Source organism: Chiloscyllium plagiosum, unplaced genomic scaffold (assembly GCF_037043375.1).
Source record: "Chiloscyllium plagiosum isolate Xiang-an unplaced genomic scaffold, Cpla_swu_hap1 HiC_scaffold_7, whole genome shotgun sequence".
Taxonomy (NCBI): domain Eukaryota; kingdom Metazoa; phylum Chordata; class Chondrichthyes; order Orectolobiformes; family Hemiscylliidae; genus Chiloscyllium; species Chiloscyllium plagiosum.
Window position 1 is genome coordinate 111652863 of NW_028270145.1, and position 27041 is coordinate 111679903.

Consider the following 27041-nt stretch of genomic DNA (forward strand, 5'->3'; position numbering starts at 1 on the left):
CATGTTAAATGATGCTATCATTCCTGCCCCTACCACCACTGACAACACGTTCCAGTCACCCAACACTCTCTGCGTAAAGACCTTTCCCTTATCTCCCTTAAACTATTCCCCTTTTACTTTGAAGTTGTGACCTCTAGTAATTGAGTCCCCCACTCTCGGAAAAAGCTTCTTGCTATCCACCCGGTCTATACCTGTCATGATTTTGTAGACCTCAATCAGGTCCCCCCCTCAACCTCCGACTTTCTAATGAAAATAATCCTAATCTACTCAACCTCTCTTCATAGCTAGCACCCTCCATACCAGGCAACATCCTGGTGAACCTCCTTTGCACCCTCTCCAAAACATCCATATCCTTTTGGTAATGCGGCGACCAGAATTGTACGCAGTATTCCAAATGTGGCCAAACCAAAGTCTTATCCAACTGTAACATGACCCTTCAACTCATGTACTCAATACCCCGTTCAATGAAGGAAAGCATGCCGTATGCCTTCTTGACCACTCTCCTGACCTTCAGGGTACAATGGGCCTGAACACCCAGATCTCTCTCTACATCAGTTTTCCCCAGGGCTTTTCCATTTACTGTCTGTTTCGCTCTTGAATTGGATCTTCCAAAATGCATCACCTCGCATTTGCCCGGATTGAACTCCATCTGCCATTTCTCTGCCCAACTCGCCAATCTATCTATATTCTACTGTATTCTCTGACAGTCCCCTTCACTATCTGCTACTCCAGCAATCTTAGTGTCATCTGCAAACTTGCTAATCAGACCACCTCTACCTCCCTCCAAATCATTTATGTATATCACAAACAACAGTGGTCCCAGCACGGATCCCTGAGGGACACCACTGGTCACAGTTCTCATTTTGAGAAACTCCCTTCCACTACTACTCTCTGTCTGCTGTTGCTCAAGCAGTTCTTTATCCACCTAGCTAGTACACCCTGGACCCCATGCAACGTCACTTTCTTCATCAGCCTACCATGAGGGACCTTATCAATTGCCTTACTGATGTCCACGTTTATGACATCTATAGCCCTTCCCTCATCAATCAAACTTGTCAATTGCTCAAAGAATTCTATTAAGTTGGTAAGACATGACCTTCCCTGCATAATACCTATCACTGAAAAACCCATTTTCTTTCAAATGGGAATAGATCCTATCCCTCAGTATCTTCTCCAGCAGCTTCCCTACCACTGTGACATCAAGCTCACAGGTCTGTAATTACTTGGACTATCCCTGCTACCCTTCTTAAACAAGGGGATAACATTAGCAATTCTTCAGCTCTCCAGGACCTCACCTGTGTTCAAGGATGCCACAAAGATATCTGTTAAGGCCCCAGCTATTTCCTTTCTGGCTTCCCTCAGAAACCCGGGATATATCCCATCCGGACCTGGGTACTTGTCTACCTTAATGCCTCTTAGAATACCGAACACTTCCTCCCTCCTCATGCCAATCTACAGTAATCAAACAACATCCGTCATGTCCCTCTCCTCGGTAAATACTGATGCAAAGTACTCATTAAGAATCTCACCCATTTTCTTTGACTCCACAAATAACTTTCCTCCTTTGTCCTTGAGTGGACAAAGGAGGAAAGTTGTCCTTCCTGAAGAAGGGCCTGTGCCCGAAACGTCGAATCTCCTGTTCCCTGGATGCTGCCTGACCTGCTGTGCTGTTCCAGCAATAAAGTTTCAACTTTGATCTCCAGCATCTGCAGACCTCACTTTCTCCTTGAGTGGGCCAACCCTTTCTCTCGTGACCCTCTTGCTCCTTATATATAAAATAACGGGCTTTGGGGTTTTCCTTAGCCCTGTTTGCTAAAGATATCTCATGGCCCCTTTCAGCCCTCTTAATTCCTCATTTCAGATTGGCCCTATTGTCCTGATATTTTTCCAAAGCTTCGTCTGTCTTCAGTCGCCTAGACCTTATGTATGCTTCCTTTTTCCTCTGTCACCCGTCATCCATGGTTCCCTAATCTTGCCATTTCTATCCCTCATTTTCACAGGGAGAGGTCTGTCCTGCACGATAATCAACCTCTATTTAAAATCCTCCCACACAGCAAATGTGGATTCACTTTCAAACAACTGCTCCCAATCTACATTCCCCAGCTCCTGCTGAATTTTTGTTTTTTTCCCTCTTAACTTGTTAACTTGCTTGTCTAATTTCTTGTGGTTGTGGTAATGGAATTCCATATTTTAGTCATAGAGATGTACAGCATGGAAACAGACCCTTTGGTCCAACCTGTCCACGCTGACCAGATATCCCAACCCAATATAGTCCAACCTGCCAGCACCCGGCCCATACCCCTCCAAACCCTTCCTATTCATATACTCATCCAAATGCCTCTTAAATGTTGCAATTGTACCAGCCTCCACCACTTCCTCTGGTAGCTCATTCCATACATGTACCACTCTCTATGAGAAAAAGTTGCCCCTTAGGTCTCTTTTATATCTTTCCCCTCTCACCCTAAACCTATGCCCTCTAGTTCTGGACTCCCCGACCCCAGGGAAAAGACTTTGTCTATTTATCCTATCCATGCCCCTCATAATTTTGTAAACCTCTATAAGGTCACCCCTCAGCCTCTGACGCTCCAGGGAAAACAGCCCCAGCCTGTTCAGCCTCTCCCTATAGCTCTCCAACCCTGGCAACATCCTTGTAAATCTTTTCTGAATACATCCTATATGAATATTTCTTTGCTACCTCCTATGCAATTTTAGTTATTATTCTGAATCAAGGCTTCCTTCATGCCAATATTTATCTGTCAGTATCTCACCAACACGGTGGCTCAGTGGTTAGCCCTGCTGACTCACAGGACCTGGGTTCAATTCCACCCTCTGTCTGTGTGGAGTTTGCACATTCTCCCCAGGTCTGCGTGGGTTTCCTCCCACAGTCCAAAGATGTGCAAGTTCGGGTGGACAGACCATGCTACATTGTCCAGGGATGTGCAGGCTAGGTGGGTTAACAATGGGAAATGCAGGGTTTCAGGGATGGGGTAGGTTGGATTGGGCTGAATGGCCTGCGTCCATGCTGTGGGGATTCTATGATTTACTTTTCAATATCCCTCAATTTTTTTTAAGACATCAAGATTATGAATTTGCATTTCTAAAGATAAGTTTCCTTTGCCAATGAGATGCATTTATTTGTACTTATCTCTGTATTTGTTTCAAATGTGCATCAGTTCATTCTTGGCAGTTAACTGTGTCTGCCACTACCTACTACTCCACTCAATTATCGATAGTTGGAGCGTTGGAGGCTGAGGGGTGACCTTATAGAGATTTATAAAATCATGAGGGACATGGAGAGGATAAATAGACAAAGTCATTTCCCACAGGGTGAGAGGAGTCCAGAACTAGAGAGTTCAGGTTCAGGGTGAGAGGGGAAAGATTTAAAAGAGATCTAAAGGGCAACTTTTTCACGCTGAGGGTGGTGCATGTATGGAATGAGCTGCCAGAAGAAGTGGTGGAGGCTGGTACAATTACAACATTTAAAAAGCATCTGGGTGGGTACATGAATAGGAAGGGTTTAAGAGGGATATGGGCCAAATGCTGGCAAATGGGACTATGTCAGATCGGGATGTCTGGTGGGCATGGACAAGTTGGACTGAAGGGTCTATTTCCATGGGGTTTGACTCTATGAGTAGTCCTAACTTCAATGTAACCATCCACCAGTCTGAAAAACAACGGGCAGCACAGTGGTTAGCACTGCTGCCTCACAGCGCCAGAGATCCGGGTTCAATTCCCGCCTCAGGCAACTGCCTGTGTGGAGTTTGCACATTCTCCCCGTGTCTGCGCGGGTTTCCCCCCACAATCCAAAGATGCGCAGGTCAGGCGAGTTGGCTAAATTGCCCGTAGGTGAAGGGATAAATGTAGGGGGATGGGTCTGGGTGGGTTGCTCTTTGGAGGGTCGGTGTGGACTTGTTGAGCTGAAGGGCCTGTTTCCACACTGTAAGTAATCTAAAAGAAAACATTCACCAACAGTTTCCATCTCCAGTCACTAGATCAGTGCTGCCACTATCCACTTTATTCCGTGGGCTTTAAACTTGTTGATGACCTTGTTATACAATACCTTGTCAACCATCTTTGGAAAGTCCATGTACACCACATCAACCACATTACCCTCATCAACCCTCTCTATTACCATTATGATTCCAGCTGATGTTATTGCTTGATAAGCCTGATCCCTGACTGAAGACCAGCTTGATAGATCACATCTTGCTTTGGTTTTACAGAGGCATGTCTTTCGCCAAAACAGACTGTCACAGATTTGTTTTTAATAATTAAACAGAAGTTTATTACAAAAAAAAATGATGATAAGGCAGAAGAAACCAAACAATTTACATATAACAAGGTTAAAGATTTTTAAACACAATTCCATTAATCCTAAAAGCCTCCCTTTACAGTACTCACATTAGAGAAAATTCCCTTCTCTATCACGTCTATAAACTGTTTAATTTATTGCCGGCTTCGTTGTCCACCTTGAAAGTCCAATAGCCACTTCCTCATTGAATTTAGTGTAGAATTTCTCAGCTTCAAGTAACTCTCTCAGGGTTTTAACCAAACGATCCTGGTTTGGAACTTTCAAACCAAACTCCTTACACTGAGATAACCCAGTGAGTAATTATTATACGCAGGTGGAACTGGGAATTGCAGATGCTGGAGATCAGAATCAAGATCAGAGTGGCGCTGGAAAAGCACACCAGTTCAGGCAGCATCCGAGGAACAGGAAAATCGATGTTTCGGGCAAAAGCCCTTCATCAGGAATTATTATATGCATCCAGCTTCAGGAAAGACATCTGCCAAATTGAAACCCAAAGCTTTCTTCAAACCAAGGGTCATTACCCTTATCAAAATAAAATTAATCAATATCTGACCTTCTGAACTGAAATCCCAGTGCACAATCGATTACCTTGCACAAATCCTCCCAATCAAATCAAAACCCTATTAGCTTTCAGGAATATACTGTCTTAGACTGACAACATAAATACTTACAAGTTAATCATTATGCCCTTCAAGCACACAGACCAAAACCCACATGACACTAGTTCAAAAATCTAAGATCAAAAATAAATGATATTGAAAACATAGATAAATCACACATTTTACAACATAGTTACCTCAAATTCTCCATTAAGTTAATTAAATATTCATTGCACATAAGGCAAAACATATTTATGGAGCCAGAGTCAGCCAGTATGGAAACAGGCCCTTTGATCTAACCAGCCCATGCCAAACATAATCCCAAACCAAACTAGATAAATCAGTTTTCTTGAAGTCTAAAGTGGGATTTGGCTGCAGAGAACAGAGAGACGGCTGGTGGAGATCTAATCACTTCTCTGTGTCTTGTTCCTAGCCCTAACTTGCCTGACAACCAATCACAGGGTTGTTGCCAGGCAGAATGCTTTAGTCATTGATGATTGGTCACTAGCTCATAGATCAATCAACTTCTTGTTTCCAACCAAGGCTCCATCAGGACACAGAATCCCTCTGCCCCAGAGTCCCTCCACTCCACTCCAGAGTCCCTCCACTCCGCCCCAGAATCCCTCCACCCCAGAGCCCCTCCACTCCACCCCAGAATCTCTCCACCCCAGAGCCCCTCCACTCCACCCCAGAATCTCTCTACCCCAGAATCCCTCCACTCCACCCCAAGAATCCCTCCACTCCAGAGTCCCTCCACTCCACCCCAGAATCTCTCCACCCCAGAGCCCCTCCACACCACCCCAGAATCTCTCTACCCCAGAGTCCCTCCACTCCACCCCAGAATCCCTCCACTCCACCCCAAGAATCCCTCCACTCCAGAGTCCCTCCACTCCACCCCAGAATCTCTCCACCCCAGAGCCCCTCCACTCCACCCCAGAATCTCTCTACCCCAGAGTCCCTCCACTCCACCCAAGAATCCCTCCACTCCACCCCAAGAATCCCTCCACTCCAGAGTCCCACCACTCCACCCCAGAATCTCTCCACCCCAGAGTCCCTCCACTCCACCCCAGAGTCCCTCTGCTACAGAACCCCTCCACTCCACCCCAGAATCCCTCCACCCCAGAGGCCCTCCACTCCACCCCAGAGCCCCTCCACTCCACCCCAGAACCCCTCCACCCCAGAGCCCCTCCACTCCACCCCAGAGTCCCTCCACTCCACCCCAGAATCTCTCCACCCCAGAGCCCCTCCACTCCACCCAGAGCCCCTCCACCCCACCCCAGAGCCCCTCCACTCCACCCTAGAGCCCCTCCACCCCACCCTAGAGCCCCTCCACCCCAGAGCCCCTCCACTCCACCCCAGAATCTCTCCACCCCAGAACCCCTCCACTCCACCCCAGAATCCCTCCACCCCAGAGCCCCTCCACTCCACCCCAGAATCTCTCCACCCCAGAGCCCCTCCACTCCACCCCAGAGTCCCTCCACTCCACCCCAGAATCTCTCCACCCCAGAGCCCCTCCACCCCACCCAGAGCCCCTCCACTCCACCCCAGAGCCCCTCCACTCCACCCTAGAGCCCCTCCACCCCAGAGTCCCTCCACTCCACCCCAGAATCCCTCCACCCCAGAGCCCCTCCACTCCACCCCAGAATCTCTCCACCCCAGAGCCCCTCCACTCCACCCTAGAGCCCCTCCACCCCAGAGTCCCTCCACTCCACCCCAGAATCCCTCCACCCCAGAGTCCCTCCACTCCACCCCAGAATCCCTCCACCCCAGAGCCCCTCCACTCCACCCCAGAATCTCTCCACCCCAGAGCCCCTCCACTCCACCCCAGAATCTCTCCACCCCAGAGCCCCTCCACTCCACCCCAGAATCCCTCCACCCCAGAGTCCCTCCACTCCACCCCAGAATCCCTCCACCCCAGAGCCCCTCCACTCCACCCCAGAATCTCTCCACCCCAGAGCCCCTCCACTCCACCCCAGAGTCCCTCCACCCCAGAGCCCCTCCACTCCACCCCAGAGTCTCTCCACCCCAGAGCCCCTCCACCCCACCCAGAGCCCCTCCACTCCACCCCAGAGCCCCTCCACTCCACCCTAGAGCCCCTCCACCCCAGAGTCCCTCCACTCCACCCCAGAATCCCTCCACCCCAGAGCCCCTCCACTCCACCCCAGAATCTCTCCACCCCAGAGCCCCTCCACCCCACCCAGAGCCCCTCCACTCCACCCCAGAGCCCCTCCACTCCACCCTAGAGCCCCTCCACCCCAGAGTCCCTCCACTCCACCCCAGAATCCCTCCACCCCAGAGCCCCTCCACTCCACCCCAGAATCTCTCCATCCCAGAGCCCCTCCACTCCATCCCAGAATCTCTCCACCCCAGAACCCCTCCACTCCACCCCAGAATCCCTCCACCCCAGAGCCCCTCCACTCCACCCCAGAATCTCTCCACCCCAGAGCCCCTCCACTCCACCCCAGAGTCCCTCTGCCCCAGAGTCCCTCTGCCCCAGAGTCCCTCCACTCCACCCCAGAATCCCTCCACCCCAGAGCCCCTCCACTCCACCCCAGAATCTCTCCACCCCAGAGCCCCTCCACTCCACCCCAGAATCTCTCCACCCCAGAGCCCCTCCACTCCACCCCAGAATCTCTCCACCCCTGAGCCCCTCCACTCCACCCAGAGTCCCTCCACTCCACCCCAGAGCCCCTCCACTCCACCCTAGAGCCACTCCACCCCAGATTCCCTCCACTCCACCCCAGAACCCCTCCACTCCACCCCAGAATCCCTCCACCCCAGAGCCCCTCCACTCCACCCCAGAATCCCTCCACCCCAGAGCCCCTCCACTCCACCCCAGAGTCCCTCCACCCCACCCCAGAGTCCCTCTGCCCCAGAGTTTCTCTGCCCCAGAGTCCCTCCACTCCACCCCAGAATCCCTCCACCCCAGAGCCCCTCCACTCCACCCCAGAATCCCTCCACCCCAGAGCCCCTCCACTCCACCCCAGAATCTCTCCACCCCTGAGCCCCTCCACTCCACCCAGAGTCCCTCCACTCCACCCCAGAATCCCTCCACCCCAGAGCACCTCCACTCCACCCCAGAGCCCCTCCACCCCAGATTCCCTCCACTCCACCCCAGAACCCCTCCACTCCACCCCAGAATCCCTCCACCCCAGAGTCCCTCCACTGTGCCCCAGAATCCCTCCACCCCAGAGTCCCTCCACTCTGCCCCAGAGCCCTTCCACTCCACCCCAGAATCCCCCACCCCAGAGCCCCTCCACTCCACCCCAGAATCTCTCCACCCCAGAGTCCCTCCACTCCACCCCAGAACCCCTCTACCCCAAAGCCCCTCCACTCCGCCCCAGAGCCCCTCCTCCCCAGAGCCCCTCCACTCCGCCCCAGAGCCCCTCCACTCCAGAACCACATCCCCCCCACCCCCACCCAACTCCAGAACCCCTCCACAATGGTCTGCAACCATTTCAATTACTGCAGCTGTACAAGGTGCTGGGGAGACCACATGGAAACTGACCCTTCAGTCCAACTCGTCCATGTGAACCACATATCCTAACCGAATCTAGCCCCATTTGCCAGCGCTTGGCCCATATCCCTCTAAACCCTTCCTATTCATAGTGAGTTTTGAGCAGATTTGTAGCTCAGGTTGAGGTTCTGGATGTAGATTTGCTCACTTGAGCTGGAAGGTTAGTTTTCAGGCATTTCGTCACCATACTAGGTAACATCTTCAGTATATATTTAAGGCCGAGATAGATTCGTGATCAGTTTGGGGCATCAAGTGCTCCAGGGAAAGGGCCGGAAAGTGGACGTGAGGAATGTTGGATCAGCCATGATCCCAGTGAATGGCAGAAGGGCTCAAGGGGCCGAATGGCCTACTCCTATTCCCTATTTCTAGGGGGGGGGGGGGGGGGGGGGGGCGGGCGACAGCTTGCTGATACTGTTGAGACTGGTTTGGTGAGCAGGTTGTTAGCTTCAGTTTGGGGAGAGTCATGCAGAATTAAAACATTCAATGAGTAAAACCTCCCAAGGAATTCCACAGGCACATTATTGATCCGAACGGGAGTCTAGGAGAGCTCTGTCTATGTTCCAAAGCCTTTGGAAACAGGTTCTGTTCAGCAGGTTGCTCAGTAACCAGAGCAGACGGTACACTCTAACCAGTAGGGGGTCAGCAGGGAGGGGGCTATCTCTGTAACCCCAGGAAGCACCTGCAGTAAGTGCTGACAATCTGGAATGTGTTACAGAGAAGACAGCGGGAGCATGATCCAAAAGTAACCTTCAAAAAGGGAACTGGATAAATACTTGATGGAGAAACATCGCAGTGTTAATCCACAGAATCCCTATAGTGTGGTAGCAGGCCATTCGGCCCCATTGAGTCTACACCGACCCTCCAAACAGTGTTCCATCCCACAACTCTATCCCTGTAATCTTGCATGTCCCATGGCCAATCCACCTAACCTGCACACCCCTGGACACTATGTGTAATTTCCTATGGTCAATCCACCTAACCTGCTCATCGTTGGACTGGGGAAGAAACCAGAGCACCCAAAGGAAACCGACACAAACACAGGGTGAATGTGCAAACTCTACATGGACAGAGGCAGGAATTGAACCCAGGTCCCTGGCTCTGCAAAGCAGCAGTGCTAACCACTGAGCCACGTACTGCCCAAAAGGCAGAGAGCAAGGAAGACATGATTCTTGGATTCCTCCACTCTCCCTGGCAATGGTCTGCAGGTCCCTGAACGATTTCCATCCTGTGCCGACGCCTCCTTAGAGAGAACAGGACTACAGAGCAGGACTGATTGGATAGCTCTTCTATAGAGGTAACTCAGGCAAGATGGGCCAAATGGTCCTCTTAGCTGAAGAGACAGGATCAATATAACACTTTTCCAACAGATGAGACATCCTGACTGTGCAGTACGCCGTTGTTGCTAGGCAGGATATAAGGTGCACTGGAATGGTAAACGTAAATTAGCCACAGTCACACACTGATATTAGAGAGAGTTTAACCTGAGGGTCACCACACCTCAGGCACAGGGAGAGGTTGAGAAGGAGGAACCTTCATTGTAACCTCAGCTGGTGTGGCAATGATCAGCCATGATCGTCTTGAATGTGGGGGGGCAGGCCCAAAGGGCCGAATGGCCTCCTCCTGCTCCTATCTTTGAGTGGGATGTGACCCCACAACCTTCTGACCCAGAGGCAACAGTGCTACCAACTCAGCCACCAGCTGAGCTCTCTCAGCCGCTGGGGGTGGGGTGGGGTGGGGAGATTGGGAGGCGACAGGGAGGGAGTGGCCAAGGGGCACTCGGCCTCCCTCCTCTCTCCAAAGCTGTACGGTCATTCTTCATTGAGAGTGTTGCCAGGCTGTGCCTTCCTAGGGATGAGAGGGTGGGGAATAGATGGAATCTCAATGAGACCCCATCCTGCCTTTCCCTGGACACACATATACACAGCCAGCACAGTCAGTGCCCTGTGAAACGCCAATCAGCAAATGCCAAGGGTCGTGACCTCCTGTACTGCGGACGCAGAACAACCCTAGAAGCAGAGATAATGTAATGACGAGACATGGTTTTGTTTGGATTTGCGAAAGGAATGAGGGTGTCATCGGCTGGGCTAATATTAATTGCCCAGAGGGCAGTAAAGAATCACGCACATTGCTGTGGGTCTGGAGTCACATGTAGGTCAGACCAGGTAAGGATGGCAGATTTCTTTCCCCAAAGGACATTAGCGGTTAGCATTAGGCCAGATTTTATTCAAGATTTTTATTAAGTTCAAATTTCTACCCTGGGGAGATTTGAACTCACCTTGCTGAAACGTTAGCCAGGTGCCCTGGATGATGATGATACCACTGCCTCCCTGGTTAAGGGAAGAGATGTATAATGGCCAGTATTCCAAGAAAGGTCACTGAACCTGAACCATTAACTACGTTTCTCTCTCTCTGCAAATGTTGCTAGACCTACTGAGTTTCTCCAACACTTCCTGTTTATATCTGTTTCAGATCTCCAGCATCCCGTGCTTTGCTTTGATTTTGTTATAAAGGCCAAAATACCCTTTCCAACGCGCAGAGGGGCTCAGACGTGTTCCTCAGTTTAACATCTCATCCCAAAAGACACTGCCTCCCGACAGTGCAGCACTCCCTCAGTACCACACTGGGAATGCCTGGATAGATTAAAGGCTCTAGCTGGAGAAGATTAGAAGCTACCACCAAGATCAATCTGATGTAGACACACATGGACGCAGAAACTTGTACATTTATGACTCTTTTATGCAATTATTACTAACGTAACCACCTTTGGACAGCATCATTATCCGTCAGACCGGAGATGAAATATTTTCAGCTGCTGCCTGGTTAAAGTATGTGCCTTTCGGAGCCAGTTCATTTCCCTTCACAAACCAACAATGCTTCTGAAATCCATTAGCACACTCTGTGTTACCTTGACTTCATTAGCCCACACCAGACACACCACAGTTGCCAAGCTCAGACAGACAATAAACAGCAAACAATTACTTTAAAAGGCAAGGTCTGATAATAGAAAGTTAGATTATAAATCGAAAAATAAAAGATTACACAGCTCAATCATTTGCAAAGGGCAACAAAATCTGCACAGAAATGGGTGATGGTTGCACAGCTACTCAGCATCCTCCTCTCCCCACAGACAGACAGACCCCGCTCTCGGTTCAATGATTCCTAATCCTAATCCGAACACTAACCCCGACCCCAATCCTAATCCTAACTCTAACCCCGACCCCAATCCTAATCCTAACTCTAACCCCGACCCTAATCCTAACGCTGAACTTCCCCACTGACTCAGTCCTGTCCCTCAAAGTTCTACAGCTCCCTATTTGCTAAGACATTTCAGTCAGACACATGACATGGCTCCTGGATGTCCCCCACTTGGGCAAATTATTATTTATTTTTTATTCTTTCATATGATGATGGCATCACTGGCTGGACCAGTGTTTATTGTCCATTCTGGAACTGCAAGGCCATTTCAGAGAGACGACCACATTGCTGTGGATCTGGAGTCACGTGTAGGCCAGACTGGGTCTGAACAGCAGTTTCCTTCCCCAAAGGACATTTGTAAACCACTTGGGATTTTACAACAATTGATAATAGCTTTATGGTCATCAATACTGAGGCCAGCTTGCAATTCCAGATTTAACCCACCTCCCCCTTCTCTCTCTAAATATGGCGGGAGGACAGAGTGTGTTCACCCATTGCCACCTCAACATGCCTTTCATGATTGTCTCTTGTCATTTATTTCCCATGGCCTGCCACTCATTAACCTTCTCTCACTCCATTGTTACACACTACTGAAAACCTGCTACATCTTGAACTGGTTTTCTAGGTCAGAGGAGTGAGCTCTCAGGCTAGCTCTGATTCTCCCTCCAGAAGTGTTACCCATCCTGATAGCTAGTGCCCGCACATCTCACCACCCCCCAACTATGCTTTGCCCACCTCTTTGTTCCTTCCATGGATTTACAAGCATTAACCAAAATCCAATCCTAATCCTAATCCCATAACTCTAACCCTGACCCTAATCCTCATCCCAGCTCTAACCCTGAGTGCAATCCTAATCCTAACTCTAACCCCAAACCCAATCTTAATCCTAACTCTAACCGTGACCCCAATCCTAATCCTAACTCTAACCCTGACCCTAATCCCAGCCCTAACCCCAAGGCCAATCCAAATCCTAACTCTAACCCCGACCCCGATCTTAATTCTAACGCTAATCCCGACCCCAATTCTAATCCTTACTCTAATCCCGATCCTGATCCTAATCTAATCCTAAAGCTGACCCCGATCCTAATCCTAAAGCTAACCCCGACTCCAATCCTAATCCGAACACTAACCCCGACCCCAATCCTAATCCTAACTCTAACCCCGACCCCAATCCTAACGCTAACCCTGACCCCAATCCTAATCCTAATGCTAACCCCCACCCCAATCCTAATTCTAATCCTAATGCTAACGCCGACCCCAATCCTAATTCTAACGCTAATCCCGACCCCAATCCTAATCCGAATTCTAACCCCGACCCCAATCCTAACCCTAACGCTAACCCCGACCGCAATCCTAATCCTAACTCTAACCCTGACCCCAATCTTAATCCTAATCCTAATGCTAACCCCGACCCCAATCCTAATTCTAATCCTAATGCTAACGCTGACCCCGATCCTAATCCTAACGCTAACCCCGACCCTAATCCTAACCCTAACTCTAACCCCGACCCTAATCCTAACCCTAACTCTAACCCTGACCCTAATCCTAACTCTAAACCTGACCCCAATCCTAATCCCTGCTCTATCCCCGACCCCAATCCTAATCCTAACTCTAACCCTGACCGAATCCTAAATCTAACCCCGACCCTAATCCTAATCCTAACTCTAACCCCGAGCGTAATCCTAATCCTAACTCTAACCCCGACCCTAATCCTAACTCTAACCCCACCACAACCCAATCCTAATCCTAACTCTAAACCCAACCCTAACCCTAACTCCAACTCCAACCCCAACCCTAAACCCAATCTTAATCTTACTTCTAGTTCTGACCCTTAGCCCAACAGCAGTTCAGGCAGCATCCGAGGAGCAGGAAAATTGACGTTTCGGGCAAAAGCCCTTCATCAGGAATACAGAAACGTCGATTTTACTGCTCCTCAGATGCTGTCTGAACTGCTGCGCTTTTCCAGCACCTCTAATCCAGAATCTGGTTTCCAGCATCTGCAGTCATTGTTTTTACCTATATGAGCAAGGAGCAGGAGTAGCTGGCCATTCAGCCCTTTCATCAGGTGTCCACCATTGTTGCCATGGTTGGAGGGTTTGAGCTAGAGGGAGAGGCTGAACAGGCTGGGGCTGTTTTCCCTGGAGCGTCGGAGGCTGAGGGGTGACCTTATAGAGGTTTACAAAATTATGAGGGGCATGGATAGGATAAATAGACAAGGTCTTTTCCCTGGGGTGGGGGAGTCCAGAACTAGAGGGCATAGGTTTAGGGTAAGAGGGGAAAGATATAAAAGAGACCTAAGGGGCAACTTTTTCACACAGAGGGTGGTACGTGTATGGAATGAGCTGCCAGAGGAAGTGGTGGAGGCTGGTACAATAGCAACATTTAAGAGGCATTTGGATGGGTATATGAATAGGAAGGGTTTGGAGGGATATGGGCCGGGTGCTGGCAGGTGGGACTAGATTGGGTTGGGATGGTCAGCATGGACGGGTTGGACCGAAGGGTCTGTTTTGGTGCTGTACATCTCTATGACTCTAAGATCGTGGCTGATCTGATTACTCCACACTCCTGCCAACACGTGATAACATTTCACCCCTTTGGTTATCAAGAATCCATCAACTTCAATCTTAAAAAGATTCTGCTTCCATGCTTTGCAGAAACGAATTACAAACAGGATGGATGTTACTGGGACTGGAGTGTTTGAACTGTAGGGAGAGGCTGGGACCATTTTTCAACGGAGTGTTGATGGTTTAGGGGTGATCTTACAAAGGTTTGTAAAATCATAGGGGCAAAAATAAGATAAATGGCAGGTGTCTTTTCCCTAGGGTGAGAGATTTCAAGACTAGGAGGCATACTTTTATGATGAGAGGAGAAAGATTGAATTTTTTTTTTACACATAATTGCCCATAGTTTTCAGGGATGTGTAGGTTAGGTGCGTTAGTCAGGGGTAAATGTAGAGTAATAGGGTAGGGGAATGGGTTTGGGTGGGCTACTTTTTGGTGGGTTGGTGTGGATTTACTGGGCCGAAGGGCCTGTTTCCAGAGTGTGTGACAATAGACAATAGACAATAGGTACAGGAGTAGGCCATTCTGCCCTTTGAGCCAGCACCGCCATTCTATATGATCATGGTTGATCATCCACAATCAGTACTGAAAATGTGTTGCTGGAAAAGCGCAGCAGGTCAGGCAGCATCCAAGGAACAGGAGAATCGACGTTTCAGGCATAAGCCCTTCTTCAGGCCCGAAACGTCAATTCTCCTGCTCCTTGGATGCTGCCTGACCTGTTACACTTTTCCAGCAACACATTTTCAGCTCTGATCTCCAGCATCTGCAGTCCTCACTTTATCCACAATCAGTATCCTGTTCCTGCCTTATCCCCATAACCCTTGATTCCACTCTCCTTGAGAGCTCTATCCAACTCTTTCTTGAAAGTATCCAGAGACTTGGCCTCCACAGCCTTCTGGGGCAGAGCCTTCCACACACCCACCACTCTCTGGGTGAAGAAGTTTCTCCTCATCTCTGTCCTAAATGGCCTACCCCTTATTTTTAAACTGTGTCCTCTGGTTCGGGACTCACCCATCAGCGGAAACATGTTTCCTGCCTCCAAAGTGTCCAATCCTTTAATAATCTTATACATCTCAATCAGATCCCCCTCTCAGCCTTCTAAACTCAAGGGTATACAAGCCCAGTCGCTCCAATCTTTCAGTGTAAGATAGTCCCAACATTCCGGGAATTGACCTCGTGAACCTACGCTGCACTCCCTCAATAGCCAGAATGTCTTTCCTCAAATTTGGAGACCAAAACTGCGCACAATATTCCAGGTGCGGTCTCACCAGGGCCCTGTACAGCTGCAGAAGTACCTCTTTGCTTCTATACTCAATCCCTCTTATTATGAAGGCCAGCATGCTATTAGCTTTCTTCACTGCCTGCTGTACCTGCATGCTTGCTTTCATTGACTGATGTACAAGAACACCCAGATCTCATTGTACTGTCCCTTTACCTAACTTGACTCCATTTAGGTAGTAATCTGCCTTCCTGTTCTTGCCACCAAAGTGGATAACCACACATTTATCCACATTAAACTGCATCTGCCATGCATCTGTCCACTCACCTAGCCTGTCCAGGTCACCCTGTATTCTCCTAACATTATATCTCTGTCTTAAATGGATGATTTTAAACAGTGACTTCTAGCTCTAGATCCTCCCACAAGAGAAACCTCCCCCCACCCACTCCACCACCCGGTCAGGACCCCTCAGCATTGTCTATGTCTCCTGAGTTAGCATGGTTACCAGCCTAGCCTGGCCAACGTCTCCTCATAAGTTCAAGATGTTAATCTGAGATCAGTAGAGAAGTAGTGGTAGACATTTAAGGGGATATTTCAGAGCAACAGGACAAAATACTTCTCCATTACAAAGAAAAATCGTCAGGGGAGTTTGCGCGATCTCTGGTTAACTAAAGAAGTTAAGGGGAGCATCAACCTTTGGGAAGGTGCAGGAGATGGGCATGAGGTAACTGTAGTGTTTGTAATGAGGTCAGCCAGAAAGACGTCATAGAATAGGAGTTCCATCTGAAATAGGGCTGTTAGCCTGGTCCAATCAGGGAGCCCTGGCTGACAGAAATAAGCAGGAGTATCTCACAGGCCACTCGGGTGTTTCCTATCTTCCTGGTGGTGGAAACGGAATAAAGATTCGTGCACCTTGTGTCTCTCACTGTGTCTCACACCTGCACACACACACCATGGGTGCTGGGGAAAAAATATGCACTAATGCAGTTAGGCGGTAGTGTGGGGGTTTAAGAAAAAAGAAAAACAGGAAAAAATAAATAAACAGGAGTGTGAGAGACTCTGTTCACCCCGAGAGCTGGCTGTGAGGAATCCAGACCAGTGTCAAGGACTAAACACGGATAAATAATGGGGCACTTGGTGACAGGATACTGGCCTCTGTGGAGTTATTTCAGTAACGATGCTTATTTGAACAGCTAGTGCAGGGACAAGGGGCAGAATGGCCTCCTCCCACTCTGTAACAATACTGTGTTTCTGTGAATTTAAGGAAAAAGCATGTAACAGCGCAGAGACGGCTGGGAGGGCAGACAATTAAACAGAACATGAAATAAGGGCAGGCCACGACCATGGGATGAATCAGGAGAACGAAATTAAAATCAGAGTGGAATCCAGCTGGAAATATTAAAATGGCTTCTACAAGATTTTTGACAGCTGTTTGATAAACTGAGTATCGATCCTCCAGGGAGAGGAAATTAGGAGCTAATTGTAGCTATAATGTGGGTCAGGTGATGACATAGTGGTAATGTCTCTGGGCCAGTAATCCACAGCCCAGACTAATATACTCAGGGCCTGAGTTCAAATCCCAACGTCACTTGGTCATATTTGAAATTACTTCAATATTGATTTTCCTGCTCCTCGGATGCTGCCTGACCTGCTGTGCTTTTCCAGCACCACTCTAATCTTGACTCTAATCTCCAGCACCCACCTCCAACTGGTCTAATGTTGACAGTTCCTCTGTCAATTATTGTCAAACCCCATCTGACTCACGAATGTCCTATAGGGAATTAAATCCACCATCCTGAGCTGGTCTGGCTTATGTTTGACTTCAGATCCACAGTGACCCAGTTGACTCTTAACTCCTAACTTAACCAGCCTCACCAACAACACATGAATGGATTTTTTTGAGCTGCTTTCAATGAATTGACACCTTTAGTCAAATAAGGAAACCAATACTCATTGGCTGCTTAGCTACCATCTGATGTTCATGTAAACATGAATGAACATCCTTCCCTTTACCAGCTTTCTTCCAATCTACTAGAATCCGAACCTTTGAGGATCAGGCAACAGATATGAGAGGAGGAGGTGGAGAATGTAGGGAAGATTTATTTAACATAGTGACCAATGGTATTCCAGGTTTGGGAGCACAAACAACTAGTGATTTCAAATGGAAATTGGGGGAAATAGCTAGGGCTATGGAGTGAGAGAAGCGACCGAGCTGTAGTAGGCACTACAAGACAGCCTACATGCACCCTACGGCTGGAGTCGTTTCTTACTGTGTCATTACCACCTGCCTCCTACTGCCCAACAAGGGGCAGCGTGGTGGCTCAGTGGTTAGCACTGCTGCCTCACAGCGCCAGGGAGCCAGGTTCGATTCCAGCCTCGGGTGACTGTCTGTGTGGAGTTTGCACATTCTCCCCGTGTCTGCGTGGGTTTCCTCCGGGTGCTCCGGTTTCCTCCCACAATCTAAAGACGTGAATTGGCCGTGCTAAATTGCCCATAGTGCATTAGTCAGAGGGTGATGGGTCTGGGTGGGTTACTCTTCGGAGGGTCGGTGTGGATGGGTTGGGCCGAAGGGCCGGTTTCCACACTGTAGGTAATCTATTTAAATATAAACATGAACTCAAGCTACCTCACTCTAGAGATGGACTGCCAAATCCTATTTAAATACAAACATCACCTATTCAGAGAACCTACCACAATGCCAGCTAAACACTAACACTAAGACTAAGACAGCCTTCCTTCAGTGCCCGGTGATGCTCCTTACCGTAGGTGCGGGAGTTACAGTCTCCTGGGTTCAGTAGCAGCGACAGCAGCAAGAGGTGGACAGGCAGCGGGGAGCGGAGCTGAAACAGCGGCTTCATCCTCACCAGCAGCCCCCGGGGACAGTCAGCTGGAGGCCGGGGGAAGGGGGACCAAGCCTGGGTCACCTTGAGCCGTTTACATGGTCCCCAGCCTCCCGGGAAAAGGGGGTAGCAAGCAGCTGGGCACCGGGCACAGGACAGCTCACTGCGCCAACAGCTCTCAGCTGATCGAGCCCAGGAAATTGATACAGTCGGGGGCGCGGGCCCGTGGGAGGCTGACGTCAGCCGGGAGCGCGCATTACATCAAATGCATTTTCAGAGCTGCTCTGGAAAGATGTCTTGATGCGCAGTCATTGCAAACATTTAAACACACAGGCAGACACACACAATCACCCACACACACACAGACACACACAGAGACATATACACACTCAGACAGACACACTCACTCAGACACACACAATCACCTATACACACAGATATACACACACAGGCAGACAGACACACATACACACACAGAGATATACACACACTCAGACAGACTCACTCAGACACACACAATCACCTATACACACACAGGCAGACCATCTCACACACACACACACAGAGACATATACACACACACAGGCAGACACACTCACTCAGATACACACAATCACCTATACACACAGAGACATACACAGGCAGACAGACACACATACACACACAGAGATATACACACACAGGCAGACACACTCACTCAGACACACACAATCACCTATACACACACATAGACATACACACACACACAGACATACACACACAGAGACATACACACACAGGCAGACACACTCACTCAGACACACACAATCACCTAAACACACACAGAGACATACACACACAGAGGCAGTCACACACACTCAGACACACACAATCACCCATACACACACAGAGACATATACGCACACAGGCAGACACACTCACTCAGACACACACAATCACCGATACACACACAGAGACATACACACAGAGACATACACACACAATCACCTATACACACACAGAGACATACATACACACAGGCAGACACACACACTCAGACAAACACAATCACCTATACACACACACAGGCAGACACACTCACTCAGACACACACAATCACCTATACACACACAGAGACATACCCACACACAGGCAGACACACTCACTCAGACACACACAATCACCTATACACACACACAGACATACACACAAACAGAGACATACACACACAGGCCGACACACACAGAGGCATACACACACAGGCAGACACACTCACTCAGACACACACAATCACCTGTACACACATAGAGACATACACACGCAGAGACATACACACACAGGCAGACACACTCACTCAGATACAGACAATCACCTATACACACACAGAGACATACACACAAACAGACACACTCACTCAGACACACACAATCACCTATACACACAGACACATACACACACTCAGACAGACACACTCACTCAGACACACAATCACCTATACACACACAGAGACATACACACAAACAGACACACTCACTCAGACACACACAATCACCTATACACGCAGAGACATACACACACTCAGACATACACACTCACTCAGACACACAATCACCTATACACACACAGAGACATACACACACACACAAACAGACACACTCACTCAGACACACACAATCACCTGTACACACACAGACACATACACACACTCAGACAGACACACTCACTCAGACACACACAGAGACATACACACACACACAGGCAGACACACTCACTCAGACACACACAATCACCTGTACACACACAGAGACATAGACACACACAGGCAGACACACTCACTCATACACACACAATCACCTATACACACACAGAGACATACACACACACACTAACAGACACACTCACTCAGACACACACAATCACCTATACACGCACAGAGACATACACACACTCAGACAGACACACTCACTAAGACACACACAATCACCTATATACACACAGACATACACACAGGCAGACACAGTCACTCACACACACAAAGACATATACACACAGAGACATACACACACACAGACATAGACACACACAGGCAGACACACTCACTCAGACACACACAATCACCTATACGCACACAGAGACATACACACACACACACAAACAGACACACTCACTCAGACACACACAATCACCTATACACACAGAGAGACATACACACAGAGAGACATACACACACAGGCAGACACACTCACTCAGACACACACAGAGACATACACACACAGGCAGACACACTCACTCAGACACACACAGAGACATACACACACAGGTAGACACTCAGACACAATCACCTATACACACACACACACAGACATGCACAAACACAGACAGACACACTCGCTCAGACACACACAATCACCTGTACACACACACAGACATACACACACAGAGGCAGACACACTCACTCAGACAAACACAATCACCTATACACACACAGAGACATACACACAGAGACAGACACACACAGGCAGACACACTCAATCACCTATACACACACAGAGACATACACACACACAAACAGACACACTCACTCAGACACACACAATCACCTATACACACACAGAGGAGAAAGTGAGGACTGCAGATGTTGGAGATCAGAGCTGAAAATGTGTTGCTGGAAAAGTGCAGCAGGTCAGGCAGCATCCAGGGAACAGGAGAATCGATGTTTCGGGCATAAGCCTTTCCTGAAGAAGGGCTTATGCCCGAAACGTCAATTCTCCTTTTCCTTGGATGTTGCCTGACCTGCTGCGATTTTCCAGCAACACATTTTCAGCAATACACACACAGAGACATACACACAAAGAGACATACAGACACAGGCAGACACACACACTCAGACACACACAGAGACATACACACACAGAGACATACACACAAAGGCAGACACACTCACTCAGACACACACAGAGACATACATACACAGGCAGACACACTCACCCAGACACACACAATCACTTGTATACACAGAGAGACATATACACACAGAGGCATACACACACAGAGGCAGACACACACAGAGACATACACACACACAGGCAGACACACTCACTCATACACACACAATCACCTATATACACACAGAGACATACACACTCAGACAGACACACTCAGACACACACAATCACCTGTATACACACAGAGACATATACACACTGAGGCAGACACACTCACTCAGACAAACACAATCACCTATACACACACAGAGACATAGACACACACAGGCAGACACACTCACTCAGACAAACACAATCACCTGTATGCACACAGAGACATACACACACACAGACATAGACACACACAGGCAGACACACTCACTCAGACACACACAGAGACATACACACACAGAGACATAGACATACTCAGACAGACACACTCACTCAGACACACACAGAGACATACACACACAGAGACATACACACACACAGACAGACACACTCATTCAGACAAACACAATCACCTATACACACACAGAGACATACACTCACAGAGACATACACACACACAGGCAGACACTCACTCAGACACACACAATCACCTATACACACACAAATCACCGGTACACACACAGAGACATACAGACACAGGCAGACACACTCACTCAGACACACACAAAGACACACACAAACAGACATACACACACACTCAGACACACACAATCACCTATATACACTCAGAGACATACACACTCAGACAGACACACTCAGACACACACAATCACCTGTATACACACAGAGACATACACACACAGAGACATACACACACACAGACAGACACACTCATTCAGACAAACACAATCACCTATACACACACAGAGACATACACTCACAGAGACATACACACACAGGCAGACACTCACTCAGACACACACAATCACCTATACACACACAGAGACAAACACACACACAGAGACATACACACACACAGGCAGACACACTCACTCAGACACACACACAATCACCTATACACACAGAGAGGCATACACACACACAGGCAGATACACTCACTCAGACACACACAGAGACATACACACACACAGGCAGGCACTCTCACTCAGACATACACAATCCACCTATACACACACAGAGACATATACACACACACAGGCAGACACACACAATCACCTGTATACACACAGAGACATACACACACAGAGACATACACACACACAGACAGACACACTCATTCAGACAAACACAATCACCTATACACACACAGACACATACACTCACAGAGACATACACACACAGGCAGACACTCACTCAGACAGACACAATCACCTATACACAGACAGAGACAAACACACACACAGAGACATACACACACACAGGCAGACACACTCACTCAGACACACACACAATCACCTATACACACAGAGAGGCATACACACACACAGGCAGATACACTCACTCAGACACACACAGAGACATACACACACACAGGCAGACACTCTCACTCAGACATACACAATCCACCTATACACACACAGAGACATATACACACACACAGGCAGACACACACAATCCCCTATACACACACAGAGACATATACACACACACAGGCAGACACACTCACTCAGACACACACAATCACCTATACACACACAGAGACATACACACAGAGACATACACACACAATCACCTATACACATATAGAGACATACACACAGGCAGACAACACACACTCAGACACACACAATCACCTATACACAGACAGAGACATACACAAACACAGAGACATACACACACAGAGGCAGACACACACTCAGACACACATAATCACAGAGACATGCACACACAGAGACATAGAGACACAGAGACATAGGCACACAGAGAGACATCGACACACACTGACAGAAACACATACACACAGAGACATACACACACTGACAGGAACACATACACACAGAGACATACACACACAGAGACATACACACGCAGAGACATAGAAACACACTGACAGAAACACACACACACACACAGACATACACACACTGACAGAAACACATACACTCACACTAACAGAAACACATACACACATAGACATAGAAACACGAACACACTCACACACACTCAATCACTTCCACACACACACAATCACTTCCACACACAAACACTTCCACACGCAATCACTTCCACACACACACCATCACTTCCACACATAAACACACACAATCACTTTCACACACAATCACTTCCACACACAAACACACTCACAATCACTTCCACACACAATCACTTCCACACATAAACACACACAATCACTTTCACACACAATCACTTCCACACGCAAACACTTCCACACATACACAATCACTTCCACACATAAACACACATACAATCACTTTCACACACAAACACACAATCACTTCCACACACACCACAATCACTTCCACACACAAACACACTCACAATCACTTCCACACACAATCACTTCCACACAAAAACACACACAATCACTTTCACACACAATCACTTCCACACACAAACACTTCCACACACACACAATCACTTCCACACACAAACACACACACAATCACTTTCACACACAAACACACAATCACTTCCATACACAAACACACACAATCACTTCCACCAGACACACAATCACTTCCACACATAATCACTTCCACTCACAAACCCACACACAATCTCTTCCACACACACACACACAATCACTTCCACACACACACACAAATCACTTCCACACACAAAGACACACACACACAGACATACACACACAGGCAGACACACTCACTCAGACACACACAATCACCTATATACACACAGAGACATACACACTCAGACAGACACACTCAGACACACACAATCACCTGTATACACACAGAGACATATACACACTGAGGCAGACACACTCACTCAGACAAACACAATCACCTATACACACACAGAGACATAGACACACACAGGCAGACACACTCACTCAGACAAACACAATCACCTGTATGCACACAGAGACATACACACACACAGACATAGACACACACAGGCAGACACACTCACTCAGACACACACAGAGACATACACACACAGAGACATAGACATACTCAGACAGACACACTCACTCAGACACACACAGAGACATACACACACAGAGACATACACACACACAGACAGACACACTCATTCAGACAAACACAATCACCTATACACACACAGAGACATACACTCACAGAGACATACACACACACAGGCAGACACTCACTCAGACACACACAATCACCTATACACACACAAATCACCGGTACACACACAGAGACATACAGACACAGGCAGACACACTCACTCAGACACACACAAAGACACACACAAACAGACATACACACACACTCAGACACACACAATCACCTATATACACTCAGAGACATACACACTCAGACAGACACACTCAGACACACACAATCACCTGTATACACACAGAGACATACACACACAGAGACATACACACACACAGACAGACACACTCATTCAGACAAACACAATCACCTATACACACACAGAGACATACACTCACAGAGACATACACACACAGGCAGACACTCACTCAGACACACACAATCACCTATACACACACAGAGACAAACACACACACAGAGACATACACACACACAGGCAGACACACTCACTCAGACACACACACAATCACCTATACACACAGAGAGGCATACACACACACAGGCAGATACACTCACTCAGACACACACAGAGACATACACACACACAGGCAGGCACTCTCACTCAGACATACACAATCCACCTATACACACACAGAGACATATACACACACACAGGCAGACACACACAATCACCTGTATACACACAGAGACATACACACACAGAGACATACACACACACAGACAGACACACTCATTCAGACAAACACAATCACCTATACACACACAGAGACATACACTCACAGAGACATACACACACAGGCAGACACTCACTCAGACACACACAATCACCTATACACAGACAGAGACAAACACACACACAGAGACATACACACACACAGGCAGACACACTCACTCAGACACACACACAATCACCTATACACACAGAGAGGCATACACACACACAGGCAGATACACTCACTCAGACACACACAGAGACATACACACACACAGGCAGACACTCTCACTCAGACATACACAATCCACCTATACACACACAGAGACATATACACACACACAGGCAGACACACACAATCCCCTATACACACACAGAGACATATACACACACACAGGCAGACACACTCACTCAGACACACACAATCACCTATACACACACAGAGACATACACACAGAGACATACACACACAATCACCTATACACATATAGAGACATACACACAGGCAGACAACACACACTCAGACACACACAATCACCTATACACAGACAGAGACATACACAAACACAGAGACATACACACACAGAGGCAGACACACACTCAGACACACATAATCACAGAGACATGCACACACAGAGACATAGAGACACAGAGACATAGGCACACAGAGAGACATCGACACACACTGACAGAAACACATACACACAGAGACATACACACACTGACAGGAACACATACACACAGAGACATACACACACAGAGACATACACACGCAGAGACATAGAAACACACTGACAGAAACACACACACACACACAGACATACACACACTGACAGAAACACATACACTCACACTAACAGAAACACATACACACATAGACATAGAAACACGAACACACTCACACACACTCAATCACTTCCACACACACACAATCACTTCCACACACAAACACTTCCACACGCAATCACTTCCACACACACACCATCACTTCCACACATAAACACACACAATCACTTTCACACACAATCACTTCCACACACAAACACACTCACAATCACTTCCACACACAATCACTTCCACACATAAACACACACAATCACTTTCACACACAATCACTTCCACACGCAAACACTTCCACACATACACAATCACTTCCACACATAAACACACATACAATCACTTTCACACACAAACACACAATCACTTCCACACACACCACAATCACTTCCACACACAAACACACTCACAATCACTTCCACACACAATCACTTCCACACAAAAACACACACAATCACTTTCACACACAATCACTTCCACACACAAACACTTCCACACACACACAATCACTTCCACACACAAACACACACACAATCACTTTCACACACAAACACACAATCACTTCCATACACAAACACACACAATCACTTCCACCAGACACACAATCACTTCCACACATAATCACTTCCACTCACAAACCCACACACAATCTCTTCCACACACACACACACAATCACTTCCACACACACACACAAATCACTTCCACACACAAATACACACACAATCACTTCCACACACAATCACCTCCACACACAATCACTTTCACACACAAATACACATACAAGCACTTCCACACACAAACACATACACACAATCACTTCCACACACACACAAGCACTTCCACACACACACATACACACAATCACTTCCACACACACACATAATCACTTCCACACACAAATACGCTCACTTCCACACACAATCACTTCCACACACAAACACAATCTCTTCCACACACAATCACCTCCACACACAATCACTTACACACACGCACAATCACTTCCGCACACACACAATCACTTCCACACACAATCACCTCCACACACAATCACTTACACACACACA

At 48.0% G+C, this 27041-nt stretch overlaps 1 protein-coding gene across 1 annotated transcript in view; it reads right to left on the bottom strand.

Moving 5' to 3' along the window:
* Window positions 1-18403, bottom strand: part of LOC122551951 (receptor-type tyrosine-protein phosphatase-like N) — a 241737-nt gene extending 223334 nt beyond the window's left edge. The window contains exon 1 of the mRNA XM_087989355.1: window positions 18165-18403. Within this exon, the coding sequence (XP_087845481.1) occupies window positions 18165-18261 (97 nt within the window). The 5' untranslated portion in view covers window positions 18262-18403. The remainder of the gene's footprint in view (window positions 1-18164) is intronic.
* Between the last annotated feature and the right edge of the window lie 8638 nt (window positions 18404-27041).